Here is a 15,581-nt window from a genome sequence, read left to right on the forward strand (position 1 = left end):
GATGCAGAAACCATTTATGGATTTAATTGAAGTTCTTATCTTTAGATGATCAGGACACACTTAGACTGTTGCCTGGATAGCATTAGTCATTGTGTCTGTTGAGGATAAAACATAAAAGAGAACAAGTTGTGCCGACTAATGGCTCTTTGGTCCAGACACACTGTTTGAAAAAACATATAACAAAGGAATGCTGTTGCTTTTAATGTTTCTCCATCCACAAAAGTGACAGCATACAGTGTTACAATCCATCTGGATTAAACCAAAAACATGCCTTTTTTTTATCTTTAATACAACTTAGAATAAACTTAACAACTAGCGTACTTGTTCATTATAGAATTAAGATGAATCAGGTCAGTGATTTTAGATTTAATAATTTTGTGCGCAGAATTTCCCCCCGGCTTACAGTGTAAAGGGCAGGATAAAATGAGAAAAGATTTTACATCCTATCAAGCCATTGGAGAATAGACGTTTACTTTGGCAAATACAAAACTCTCAAACTAGGTTATCTCTGTGTCTGAGCACAAAATGGAAATGTCAGCAAAGCATTAAAAAGAAGGCCCAGATATGTTCATAATCACAGACACAAGATGGCTTCTGATCAATATTTCTCACAAATGTCAGAAACTTGACAGCATCGAAAACTTCTGTGCATCTATCCAGAGCAGAATTAGCTGTTTATATGGTCAAAATGAAGTACAGCACCCTATATCATGCTCACAGTATATCAATTTATTTATTTACCCTGACAGATATATTAATAATTCTTTACATGTCATCAATTGCCAACCGCCTCATTGATGGTTTGAGGAAATGAGAGTGTGTAAATAGGTTACCCTCTGCTCATTCAGTATCCTTGTCTCTATCAGGTCAATGAGAGAAACAGACAGACACTGGGAGAACAAGGGCAACATGGTGCTTCCAGTTATGTGCTTTTTGGTTCTGACCCAAATCCCAAAGGGTTCTGCTTCATGGCATATGAGAATGTAGGTCAGGGTTTCAGCAAACTCATGCTTTTGCAGACAGAGCCCAGACAGCCTTGAACAGGCAACAGCATGAGAAGCAAAAGTCAGATGAATAAGCAATAAAATGCATTCAAATGATTGAAAAAAAAGACCTCTTATATGTACAGTTTTCCCCAAATCTGACTTCCGATCTTCTGTTGAGTGCCATGTGGTGAAAATGGATCTAAGAGTTTCCAAAAAAGGGACAAATTCCTCATTTACCTGAGCATTTCATCTTTAAGCTGGAAAATTCTGTCAATGGCGGAGATGTGTCATAAATGACGAAAAATTATATTAATGGCAGGGAAGCGTTGTCTCATAAGTGAAGGAGAATTCTGTCAATGGCGGGGAAGCATTGTCTCATAATTGATGGAAAATTCAATCCGTCGATGGCGGAGAGGCGTTCTCTCATAAATTACGGAAAATTCCATCTGTCGATGGCAGGGAAGCGTTAAATGATGAAAAAATCCATCCGTCGATGGCGGGGAAGCATTGTCTCATAAATAACGGAAAATCCAGTTGATGGCAGGGAAGAATTGTCTCATAAATAACGGAAAATCCAGTTGATGGCAGGGAAGCATTGTCTCATAAATGACGTAAAATTCCATCCGTCAATGGCACGGATGCGTTGTCTCATAAATGAAAGAAAATTCTGTTGATGGCAAGGAAGCGTTGTCTCATAAATTATGGAAAATTCCGTTGATTGTCTCATAAATGACAGAAAATTCCATCCGACTATGGCGGGGAATGGCAGGGATGCGTTGTCTCATAAATTACAGGAAATTCTGTCGATGGTAGGGAAGCGTTGTCTCATAAATTATGGAAATGTATGGAAAATTCTGTCGATTGTCTCATAAATGACAGAAAATTCCGTCGATGGCAGGGAAGCGTTGTCTCATAAATGACGGAAAATTCCATCCGTCGATGGTGGGGAAGCGTTGTCTCATAAATTATGGAAAGTTCCGTCCATTATCTCATAAATGAAAGAAAATTCTGTCGATGGCAGGGAAAAGTTGTCTCATAAATTATGGAAAATTCTGTCGATTGTCTCATAAATGACGGAAAATTCCATCCGTCGATGGTGGGGAAGCGTTGTCTCATAAATTATGGAAAGTTCCGTCCATTATCTCATAAATGAAAGAAAATTCTGTCGATGGCAGGGAAAAGTTGCCTCATAAATTATAAAAAATTCTGTCCATTGTCTCATAAATGACAGAAAATTCTGTCTATGGCAGGGAAGCGTTGTCTCATAAATTATAAAAAATTCCGTCGATTGTCTCATAAATGACAGAAAATTCCATCCGACTATGGCGGGGAATGGCAGGGATGCGTTGTCTCATAAATTACAGGAAATTCTGTCGATGGTAGGGAAGCGTTGTCTCATAAATTATGGAAATGTATGGAAAATTCTGTCGATTGTCTCATAAGTTACAGAAAATTCCGTCGATGGCAGGGAAGCGGTGTCTAATAAATTATGGAAAATTCAGTCGACTGTCTCATAAATGACGGAAAATTCCATCCGTTGATGGCGGGGAAGTGGTGTCTCATAAATGACGGAAAATTCCACCCGTCGATGGCGGGGAAGTGGTGTCTCATAAATGACGGAAAGTTCCGTCAATGGCATGGGAGCTTGTCTCATAAATTACAGGAAATTCTGTCAATGGTAGGGATGCGTTGTCTCATAAATTACAGGAAATTCTGTCGATGGTAGGGAAGCGTTGTCTCATAAATTATGGAAATGTATGGAAAATTCTGTCGATTGTCTTATAAATGACAGAAAATTCCGTCGATGGCAGGGAAACGTCTCATAAATTATGGAAAATTCAGTCGACTGTCTCATAAATGACAGAAAATTCCATCCGTCGATGGCGAGGAAGTGTTGTCTCATAAATGACGGAAAGTTCTGTCAATGGCATGGAAGCGTCTCATAAATGACTAAAAATTTCGGCCACCAATGGCAAAGAGGTCTTGTATATTACCGAAAATTCTATCTGTCGATGGCAGCGAAGCATTGTCTCATAAATTAAAGAAAATTCTGTCGATGCCTGGGAAGCGTCTTAAAAATTACAGAAATGTCTGTAGATAGCGGGGAAGTGTTCTCTCATATGGCAGAAAATTCAATGGCAGGGAAAGAGTTAATAAACGCCAGCCTGTAAAAACGAATCACTGTTTTCCTCTAGTGATTCAGTCACGTTTCAAGCCCACTCACTTGAATTCTTGCCAGGTCAAGAGGGAAATAAACAGTCTACTTAGAATAGGATGACATACATATATTTTGTGTTTTAAAGATACAAAGGATGCATTGCAAAATACAACTCAGTCATGTTTTCCTTGGCGCACAACCTTCTCAGGAACATTTTCATCAGATCTTCGTTCGGCAAGGAATAAGCAATAAGTACAATCTGTTATATAACCAAGAACAGTGGGGCCAGTCCAAATGCCTGCTGGGAACATGATGTTTTTAATTAAAGGCTGTTTTTGTTCAGCGCACATTACGCACTCGCCAAAGCTCCTGTATTCAGATAAATTTGCAGTGTCATATTTATATTTTAAAGTTCATGATGTTCAAAAATGATGTTAGTTCTGAAAAGAGTACAAAAATTAAAGCTTAAGAAATGATGCATATATATATATAAAGGGGTGTATTTAGCTTGATGGAAGAAGCAAGGTCTATATATGTAAATAGACTGATTAAGAAATAATTCTGTCATTCCTCCCATTTTTATATTTTCATGCTCATATAAATGCTTTGGCAATACAATGTACAATTTGTCATGTCAATAAAGCTCTTTTGAATTGAATTGAGAGAGAGAGAGAGAGAGAGAGAGAGAGAGAGAGAGAGAGAGAGAGAGAGAGAGAGAGAGAGAGAGAGAGAGAGAGAGAGAGAGAAGACGGTCTGGTGGAAATGAACATAAAGTTTGTTTTCCCAACAGTTCCAAAACATCATATTTCGCTGACCTCACTATCACCATGGCAACCACACCACGCAAAGTAGGTTACTGAGGCGCTTCGCAGCAGAAAGGGGGGATGAACAAGGATATTTCCTCCGAAGAAAAAAACTGTTAAAGGTGATTTGTTTATGTTTAAATGTGTTCCCATATCCAGTTTAATATGCAGTGACATATTAAACTGGAACAAATGTGGTTGTTTGAGAAGCCGTTTCACTCGAATATATCACAATATGGAAGACAAAGAGACAACTTCCATTTTAATGACTTTATGCATGTTCACTGCGCTAAAGAATGTTTTGCATAGTCAAGCATCTTCATTAGTCTGTCCGTCCGTGTATACATGACACCAATGGTAATGATTAAAATGTTTGCTCAAAGTCTAACGTTACTTCAGTTTTGACGTGAATGCTTAGTGTAGTCGAATGTATAGCCTTTCAAAGTATACTTGATTTGAACACAGGCACCCTATACATGCACACTACAAAGTTTCATTCTTGTACAGACACTCTTCATTGTCTGTGCTCTTTAAAGTCAGCATGAAATGGAAGTTGTGATAGTCTATTCTTCCCTAATGTGACGTCTATCTGAGTGAAACGGCTTACACACTTCACATTTAATGTTAATAATATTCAAACTGAAATATTGCCTGCCACGTCAGAAAGCATGGAGATGATGAATTAGTCTCACACAGTGGGTCAAAGGCTAACTCCTCAAACGTAAATAAACTCAGTCACACAGTTTTGTGTCAAGCATAGCCTTTCACAACACTGAACAATCCCCAGTTGGATGGAGAGGCAAGATTTCCTATAATGTAACTAGATCAGAAGACAAGTCATGAGATGCTATTTTTACATGCCATCTGTATTGGCTGATAGAAATCAGACGTTGAGGAAGGAGTCCAGATAGGGGCCGGTCAAATGTGGTTTTGTAAATGTGGATGTGGACAACATGTAAACACATGCTGTCATCTGAGATAATAGGTGATCATTATTGTGAGAAGCCATAATAGTTCAATGTTATATATAATGAAGAGTCCAGACTTCCCTACACTTTTCTTTTAACCCCATTTTACTCACTTTATTTAAATTTTCTCACTTTTTTAGCATTTGGAGCTGTCAAAGGACAAACCCAATGTTTATTTGTATATTCTAAGTATGAAACCAATAAAGACAAGAATGAGATAAAGATAATGAGAGTCAGATAAAAGCACTTGTATGATTTATTTAGTATAGTTTCATATTTTTTGGTTGACACCTCTAAATGTGACAATAAATGAGACAATGAATTCAATGTTATAAAGTTTATTTATATAACTATGAAAGAAAGTATGAAACAAATTAACAAAGATAATAGTCAAATTGAAGTATAAAGGCTTTTTTTCTCTTACATACAGTGATAGTGACTTTACAAGTCCACAGTGTCAACAGAACAATTCTCTAAAAATCACTATGTTATAACAAAATAATCTGTGAATAAATATAAGATACATTTGAAAAGTACAATAATTTGCTCCTCGTCGAGTTCATTAGTAAGTTCACCATTCTGGCAGACATGGACATCAGGGTTTAAAACCTTGTCTGAATGCGGATTATTTTCTGTAAAAATACATCTCTGTTGTACCTCTTTTAGTTTGTTCGTCAACTCAGCAATGAATTATAACAAAATGGGACAGTCTACATCCTGCCCAGCAGTGGAGGACCCATTCGACTGTGCAATCTCAAGCAGGCACAAGGGACATGAATAACATCAGTCTATTCAAATGGAATCGGAATCATGTTTCTTGTCAAGTTCATTACAGATGAAACCTCACCGGTCCTCGAGTCTCATACGATAAAAAAAAAGGAATTTGCGTAAGCATTTACGTGGTTTCTGATATCTTCCAATGTGCTACAACTTTGCTCTTGCAGAAGAGGTAAACAATTATTGTGCCAGTTTTACTCGACTGGAATCATAACTACTATAGATTAACGGATGTGAATGAGGAATTTTACAGGAATATATGTGCGAAATGCATTGAATTCCAGTCCTGTCATCCTTCAGACCTTCCTCTCTTCTCATTGAGCCGAGTCTGAGTCACTGGAGTCCAGGCTAGCCTGTGCAGATGTGGTGCGGCAGCTCTGTGTGGATCCCGCGTGGTGCAAGGTCTGTGTGCTTCTCCTGAGACTCTCCAGCGACTGAAGGAAGGACCGTCTGGCGCGTTCTTCCTCCAGAGGGGAAGCCCCTTCCTCCTCCACTTCGGCGATCTCTGCAAAAGTCACCGGCTGGGTCTTGAAGCGGGCGTCTCGGGGCCGCCGGGGACGGTTTCGGCACCTAGCCAGACACTTGGGCACTGGTAGCTGCTGGGGAAACTCCTCCATGGCCGATGCCAAGATGTGTGCGGGGAGAACGGCGAAACCCACCGTCTCCATCGGACGGGCAGCCATGTATCTGGATGGCAAGGGCTGGCCGTTCGTCTTCTGAGATGTTAGGAGATTCTTGCAATTCTCCAGGTTTCCCTGTGGTGAAGCTTTTGAAGTAGCTTTCTCTTTTCCTTGTATCCTTCTTGACAGAAGGTGATGCTAACAAACAGCTGGAGACAACAACTTCCAGAAGGCGAATATCGGTTCCCTCCGTCTGTGTCTCTGTCGTTTCTGAGCGTGCCACTGACAGGGATGAACCAGCTCTGGCTTTTATACCGCTTCACTCCCTCCCCGCTCCGCTCTGGCTCCGCCCACCCACTGCGAACAGTCATGGTTCCGGCTGCCATACCAGTCCCTCCAAATCAGATCCTTGAAATAAATGCCAGCCAGAGAGGGAGTTGGGAAAGGAGAGGTGGGAGGTGCAGGAGAGAAGAGGAACTGAGGCAGAGGGAATCAGAAAAGGGAGAAGTAAACCAATGGCCAGGAACAGAAAAATGGCTGTTTAGGGGAACAAAAGCTTTGTAGAAATCTATACATCATACTATACAAATACATATGGGGGTCAAATTCAGATCACATCAAAAATAAAGAGAAGACAGTCATTTTGCGTTAAGAAAATTAAGCTGTTTTAGAACCACTACAACTGTTTAACAAAATTAAACACATTTTTCCTTGACATTTTCATTAAAAGGGCACTTCAGCGCTGGGAAGATGAATGTGTATTTAAACTGGGTCATTTATGTAGTAGAAATGTGAAATTATTTTTGAATTTGGTGCCTTCTAGACTGAGAAAAGACAGAAAATGTATTTTTGTGTGGATGAAAGACAACAACTCCCAGAATGCACTTGCTTCGCTGCCCTACGAGGCCACTCCCAAAGCCACGGCTATTGGTTATCACTTGCCCACCATGACACCACCCCCACAGACGTTTTGTTTTTCATTTAAATAAAATATGCGGCAGCGCTTCCGAATCCAAATGCTCTATCTCATACCACAAGAAAAACACACAATGTGGTGTAATACTACAAAAAATATATAATCATAACCTTTATTTCCATACCAAAATTCCAGATGGCCAGACAGTGATTCATCTTTTATAAATCGTTAAAATATTAATGTCTGCGACGTTGTGAGCACAGAGACTGTAAGTATTTAAAATGTTTAACTTTTTTAAATGTTTGATGTTTAATATGAATAAATAGCGCTCATAAACGGCCGTCGATGGCATTCTCAAGTGAAACGAGTTGAGGCTTGGACCCAGAAACGGCGTTCCTTACGAAGCTAAACTTTCATAGGAATTCATTGAAAAGTTGAAACCGCTCCGTTATGAATGCCCGAGCAGAGCGGCCGTGCGCATTTACATTCTGTGAGTGAGATCTCTTCCCTGTGGGCCGGTTGAAAACATGCAGAACTAACTCCTTCTACTGCCTGTAGTCTTTAGCCTCTGGCCAAAAAATCCTCCGATGACGCAAAATTATGATATTTGCGTCATCAGAGTTTTTTTTCCAGAAATAAAATGCATAGTTCTCTCGTCTCAGGGGGATATGAGTGGGGAAAGTACCATAATTCGAATATACTACTGGGTTTCTACTGGTACAAAGCTTAATGTTAATCGCTAGACTGGGTAAACCCAGCCTGATCTGCCGGCGATTTGATTTCGCCCTACAACTCAGCTGGAGACCTGTACATTCATTTCTACTGTTTTTGTTACACTTTTGCGGGAACAAATCACAGACTGGCTTATCCACCTGGCGTGCTATTGGCGGGTTTAACATAATGACGGATAGAGAAGCGATGGGTCGTTGCCCGTTGATCACGCCTCTTGTGGTCTGATTGGTTGAATGACTATCCAATTGCGTACAGAGTCATTTAATTTATGCTCGTTTATCACGCCAGTGATTTGTGCAGTACAAAATACAGAGCAGACTCCCCAGACCAATGTTCAATATTAAATTGAGCTTGGTCTGGTGATAGCCAGACAAGCTAATTGCTGAAGTAACCCTTTAATGTACTATGTCTGGTCTTTTTATTTCCAAAACCCATTATTTTCAATTACTGTAAAAAATATTTTTCTTTCAAAAATGTTATCCATGAACTACTGCTGTGAAATGTACTTTACAATTTATTAAATTATCGTTTTCATTGTACAGTTCTGAGAATGAAATGCCAAAAAATCCTGGTTTTGAAAACAGGCTTTATTTTATGTACAATAATATTTTTTTTATGTGACTTGGACATGTTTTTGTGAGATTCACTTGTACAAGTAAAATCATTTTTATCGATTCATTCAGTTTTAAATGGGATTTATATATATTTTTTTACTTGTAAACAGAATAGAAAACAGAACACAGAGAAAAATTATAAATATAATTTATTGCACACACACACATATATGTAAATAGATTCTTTAATTGTTTAATATTACATTTGTTTTATTATTATTACATATTTTAAAGAGTTGTTTTTACTTAAACAGGTGAATCCCACATCTAGAATACATATAATTAAAGGAAATTGAATGATGCTGCCATTGCTACCCAGCCAGATAAGGACAAGGACATGGAGGGTTGATGACTATCTATGAACTATTTTTTTCCTTTACTAGAGATGTCGTAATCTCAGCGACATGCACACGGCAAGAATCTCACCTCGCAGTGCCACGACTATGATCTCACCACCATAATGAGTTTCATCAGCTCTCACTTTACTCTTACTCTATTTTCCTGTACCATTCAGATCTGTCATTAACCCTCGAATAGTCCCTGTCAGGCATGTCTGATGAGCCCAGAGACATTTCGGGAGCCATGTGTGAAATTATAGGGACTGGATATTGTGACGTAACACACCGTGGCAGTTCCCGTTTTGTCATGGACCCTGATGATGACCCATTAAAAGCAAAACAGGAAACTCTAACGGTGCCAGCTCACCGTCTCTATCACACTACTCAGCCTATATTTCAGACGTCAAGGTTACCGTAAATTCTACTCGAAGTAACATCTATTTTGGGCAGAGGCATGAGACACTTGCAGACATGCACGATCATCCACCCGCTAGGGTATTATCAATCAGGTGACCTCATGTAATGATGTCAAGGACAACTACACAAACCACGTGTTGCAGGAACGCCTTGTCAAGTTGATTAATAGCTTGTTTCTGGACTAAGCAGTACAAAATGCAGAAAGAAAAGTACAGCAAAGAGGGGTTAAATACGCACGTACCATACCCTCTTTATGTACTATTTTTTATATCTAAACAATGCCAAAAACAATATAGAAATACATTTGCCTCCATCTATGAAAAAAACAAACAGTGATATGCCAGTCAAAGAGATGAGAGATATTTTAGTCGTAACCCTCTATACCTGCATGATCAGCCACAGCTGCTGGTATTTTGAACACTTAAAATAAATACAGCACGGGACAGCTGGGTAATCCTGAAAAAACTTAACAGACAGGATTTTAGGAGCCTCTCCATCCTCAAGCTCGAACCCCTTGCCAATGACACCGGTTACAGAAGCAAAAGATTTACAAATCAACACAGACTCCTTTTGCCAAATTGGTGCTAAATTATTAATTGCACGTTTTTGCACTGGTGGTTAGTTAGTAGGGTTAAAGGTACCTTTTTTATTACAAATTGTATGTTTTCCTATGAATCACATTGCATGAGTATGTACGGAATTTAAACTTACATTTTCTTGTTATTCTAATTTGCTAATTCCAATTTTTTTTTAACATTTTTAAAATGTCTTTAATTATTTAATTTTTCAAGTGCGTCGCTGAAACCCTATTGTAATTGTTAGAATTTCCAAGGATCAGCATTCTTCGGGGAGACCAAACCGTAAGTCGTAGAGACTTGAAACTTTGAAGGATGGTAGTTCTCACCCTGTCTACAATGTCACCAATGCTCGCCCCAATCGGCCTGATGGTGGCGCTACAGTGATCAAAAGTATGGCTCAAGTGTCTTATATCATTGGAATCCTTGGTTCAATACTAACAAAAGCACAACTTGGGTTCAATGGTCGCCGGCGAAATTTTGCCGGTGAGATTTCCGCTTATTTTTGAATTTTTTTAAAAACCTACTTTTGCGAACTATAATCCTAGGTTTTTCGCCAAATCGGAGCCAAACCAGTGCATAAATATTCTCTAGAGTGCGATTGTCAATAATTATTGGGAAAAAAAGTAGCAATTTTGATTCACATCCGCGTCGGAATGCCAAAACGTTCTAAGTGGGCGTGGCCATTTTTACTAAAACAGCTAACCTTCTTGAACGGAATGTGAGAATTTCAACGATGTATAGGCTCGGTCTGTGGTCGTGTGAAAAAAGAATGCGCCGACTGGCCACTTGGAGGCACTATATAATGAAAGAACCATAGACTGTAAAAAAAATGGACGTATTATTTGAAGTGTAAAGTAGGGACGAGCTGTCCGTTGCCATCTTGGCAGAGCGTCATCGCGCATTACTCCTGGATAACAGAAAATGGGCGAAGAGGCGGGACGTGGGCGGAGCTGAGGTGACGTGATGACTAACAGACAGCAGATAAATGTCTATCCACCTGTCACTCAAAGTGGCCATGCCCTTAATTATGCAGAACTTTAAAGCTTTATATAATGTTAACGAATGAGTCATAAAAAAAATCTCCCCCCTCACAGTTGTCATGAAGGGCAAAATTAGTTATATAGACCGAAACCACAATTTGTACCAGGCTGTAAACATGTTTTTTTTCTGCTGTAAAGTTGGGCATTTTAACATGGGGCTCAATGAGATTCTGCTCCCTTCTGGAGCCAGTCCCTAGCGGCCAGTCGATGAATTGCAGTTTAAGTCACTTCCGTATTGGCTTCAAGAGAAACTGCGGGAGGTTGCCGCTTGGAAAAAAACATATAAAAAGGCTTTAATTACGATTGACTTGAAAACGCAGTGTCACCTGGGGGGGCACCTTTGTGTTCTTCACATACTTAAAGGATTGTATATCACACGATTGTTTTGCATGTGCCCATAACATTCATACCACATAGAACTCCTCATTCTGAGCAACTTTACCTCTAGGACCGCCACTGTCAATCAAATCGTTCGTTAAATATTGGAGATTTTTCAAAAACTTTCGCAAACTAGTCTTGGGTATTTGGCTCAACCTCGAGAACTGTTAAAAAGCTTTAAAACATATATTTCCTTAGTAAATTGCCTGTTTTGGCTGTTAATGGTCTTTTCCATCTATGATATATTCTAGGTGGTTACATAATACCTTTTTACGCATGTTTTTAAAGGCCTTAAAGTGTTTGAACCCCGTTATTGCTGCTTGCAGCTATATCTAACCATATTTATAGCTATATTTGTTTTTAATTAACATTTGTATTTAAATTTAAATAAAAAAAAAAAAATTTGTGCTTCAACAAATTTAAGGAGCTTTGGTTCACTCAAACAGGCAGGCTGTTTCATATCTGTTGAGCTTTGATGATAATTATTTTGATTTATAACTTATTACTGGGCATATTAAAGATAATGCTAAATTATATGAAAATATAATAATTCTGGTTTGGTGCTGGTTTGATGCTGGTTTATCCAGCATTATCATGGTCTTGCAAAATCTGGATTTATGAGGGAATTTTAAAAGTGTGATTTCTAGATCTGGAAAAAGTCCTGTTAATTTATAAGATCTTAAACTGATTTTATCGGGTAGAAATTGCTATTTGTAAGTAAAAAATAAATATATTTATCACCAACTGGAAAAGTCATGTAAATTCATTGGTAATAACAAGTGTAAACCCTAAAGAACATTCAGTTATTTTAACAATTCTGGACGTTTTCACTTAAATTTTAGTTTAATTTGTATTTACTTAATTTAAATATTATCTTTGACAGTGGGGGGCCTTGGAGTCAAGGTTGAGAACCATACTGATGGGGTTGAGGGGGAAGGCTGTACAAGACAAAAAAAGAAAACAGATTTATAGAACACATATTACATATATATATTTCTTTTTTCTTTTTTTACATACCAATATCGTCCGCTAAAACAACCTGGACACACATTGAACCATTACATTAAATGATAACATACAGTAACAAAGCAACATCCCAAAACAATAAATCCTGCTTGATTTGGTTCTCCTGTGTTTATAAGGAGCAAAAACAAATTTGTTGTCACATTAAGAGGTCTGTCTGTTTACATAATAAAAAAAAGGTGAAAATACCACCCGAGCCACTTTATTTTTCTTGAACTTGGCCTCATAACAGGGGCCGAAAAGCCATATAGCCTATTTATAGCACAACATAGACACATTCCCATGTAGGCCACTCGCTCAGTATAACATCCAAAATTAGCAGAGGCATAACATACTGACTTCTCCAACACGGACCAAAACATTCCAGTCCTGTAATGGATAGCACATAAACATAAGTTACTTATATTACCTAAACAGGTTATTTATTTTATAACCAACTCAAATATGTCAGTAAATATGAGGATGAAAAGTATAACACTTTGAGTATGCTAGAATTTTGTCTAAATTAATAAAAGAAGTGTGTTTTAAATGCTACATGTGAATGTATGCATCACGACATTATAATGTACATTATGAAAAATGGACAGTCGTTTTGAGATTTGCTAAAAATTACATTTAAAGGGGTGGTTCACCCAAAAATTTTAATTACCCCATGATGTACTCACCCTCAAGTCATCCTAGGTGTATATGACTTTCTTCTTTCAGATGAATACAATCCAAGTTATATTAAAACATTTCCTGGCTCTTCCAAGCTTTATAATGGCAGTGAATGGGGGTTGAGATTTTGAAGCCCAAAAAAGGTGCATCCATCCATAAAAGTAATCCATCCGGCTCCGGGGTTGATAAAGGTCTTCTGAAGCGAAACGATGCGTTTGTGTAAGAAAAATATCCGTATTTAAACCTTTTATAAACTAAAATAACTAGCTTCCAAAAGACGGCCGTATGCATCGATTTACGGTGAAAGACTGATCTCTGACCTGACGCGTTGACGAAAGCAGAAGCACAGAAGGATAGAGCAAAACAAAACACTGTTCACAAATTAGAAATATCTGAGAAATTTGATATTAGAGACGAGGAGCTTGAGTTTGTTGCCCAGCCCTATATCTTTAAACCGCGAGAGGCGTCAAAGCTTAAGCTACATACATTACGTCAGAGGTTACTCCGACTTGTGTAGGCCGTCTGGAAGCTAGTTACTTTAGTTTATAAAGTTTTAAATATGGATATTTTTCTTACACAAATCAAATGCCTTTATTAAAGGAACACGCCGACTTTTTGGGACTTTAGCTTATTCACCGTATCCCCCAGCATTAGATAAGCCCATACATACCAATCTCATCTCCGTGCGTGCCATGACTGACGCACCCACCGCTAGCCTAGCTTAGCACAAAGACTGGAGGTAAATGGCTCCAGCTAGCCTACTGCTCAATAAGTGACAAAATAACATGTAAATAGGAAAATGTTGGCATTATTTTGTCACTTATTGAACAGTAGGCTAGCTGGAGCTATTTACCTCCAGTCTTTGTGCTAAGCTAGGCTAGCAGTTGGTGCATATGGCACGCACAGAGAGGAGGATGGTATGTATGGACTTATCTAACGCTGGGGGATACGGTGAATAAGCTAAAGTCCCAAAAAGTCGACGTGTTCCTTTAACCCCCTGGAGTTATAAAGCTTGGAAGAGCCTGAAAAATTGAGGAAATGAGCATAAACAATTAAATATCCATACTGATAATGATAAATCTGATAACTGATACTGTACCGATATATTGTGCATGCCCAGACATAAACAGTCAGAAATTAGATATCCGTCAAGCAAGACAATATCAGGGCCTAAAAATGGATTCGCCTCCACAAAGCTAGTCCATCTCTTTCTGTATGTAATAAAACAAATTACAATTAAGTAGCTCTGTTGGACTCTGTATTGTGGGAGGAAACATAAAACTGATCTAAATGGTGGTGAGTGCAATGTACTTGGAAGAGATGTTGTTTTTGTTCCAGAGTTCTGCTGGGAAAAGGAGGAGTTTTCCCCTAAGACAGACGGAGACCTGGGTCTTAGTATTGGTGGGAGTAAAAAGACAGGCCTTGACTTCAAAAGACACAACACTGCCAATGTCTAATGGATTTGTGCCGATGCCGCACATGTTTCTGTTAGGCTTCTGCGTCTAGACTCGTGACGCAGCTCTCTGATCTGAGAATTAGGAGGAGCGGGAACGTGTCTTCATGAAGCTCGAGCTCAGGTCAGCCAAGCGAGACAAAAAGTTGTGTACTTTGTAAGTAGTCATTCAACAGATGCTTCAATCCAAAGCAATTTCAAGCATGTTTGTCACCTCTAATCTCTCGTTAAAAAGAAGCAACTTCCACCCCTTTGGTTCCAAGTCCAACTCACATGACAAAGAGGACGAGAGGCATGGTTTGCATGACTCTGATGTAACATGACAGCCCTTGCGGTTGGACCGTTTCCAGTTCTAAGGCAGGTGCTGAAAACAAACCCATGCTAATGAAGGCTACTGAAAGGCTACTGTGAGAGAGGATCCTGGCAGGACACGGGTCATTGGACTTCCCAAACAAGCTGTTTTTCTGTTGGTTGATCTTTCGGTTATGATCCCAGTGCTATTGAGAAACGTTGAAAGCATACTGGACACTATGCCAAAAGTTTATTTAAAGGTGCTCTGGCAAGAGGTACCATGAAGGTTCCAAAGAGTATCATTTTGAAAATCCATCTATGGTAAAGGGTTAGTTCACCCAAAAATAAAAATTCTCTCATCAGTTATTCACCCTCATGTCATTCCATACCCATAAGACGTTTGTTCGAACACAAAAAATATGAGAGATTTCTGTCCCTCCTTTGAAAGTCCATTCCACCAAAACAAAAGAGATCGTAAAAGAAATCCATATGAACGTTTGAACAAACCTCACTGGTTCTTGCAGAAACACAACCGTGTTTGTGTAACACACAAGAATAAACCCATTTTTTTATGCAGAAACTCAAACGTGTTTGCATGATACATGAGAACAAACTTCCCTGGTTCTTGAAGAAACTAGAACATGTTTGAACAAACCTTATTGTAAATTGCAAGATGTTTGCGCGACACACAAGACCAAACCTTATTGGTTTTTGCAGAAACTAAGGTGAGTTCACACTTGGCAGGTTTGGTGGGATTGCTCTGTTAGTGCGCTTCATTTGAATAAGTGTGAACGCTACAATCCGAACCCTGGTGCGCACCAAATAAGCGGAC

General features: G+C 38.9%; 1 protein-coding gene across 1 annotated transcript; it reads right to left on the minus strand.

The window, feature by feature from the left end:
• Positions 1 to 5,154: 5,154 nt before the first annotated feature.
• Positions 5,155 to 6,583, minus strand: cUnh11orf96 (chromosome Un C11orf96 homolog). The gene has a single exon (XM_079808881.1). It carries the CDS (start codon positions 6,373 to 6,375, stop codon positions 6,007 to 6,009), a length of 369 nt encoding a protein of 122 aa, XP_079665007.1. The 5' UTR covers positions 6,376 to 6,583; the 3' UTR covers positions 5,155 to 6,006.
• Between the last annotated feature and the right edge of the window lie 8,998 nt (positions 6,584 to 15,581).

The sequence above is a fragment of the Gobio gobio genome (genome assembly GCF_949357685.1).
Source record: "Gobio gobio genome assembly, chromosome: 25".
NCBI lineage: Eukaryota > Metazoa > Chordata > Actinopteri > Cypriniformes > Gobionidae > Gobio > Gobio gobio.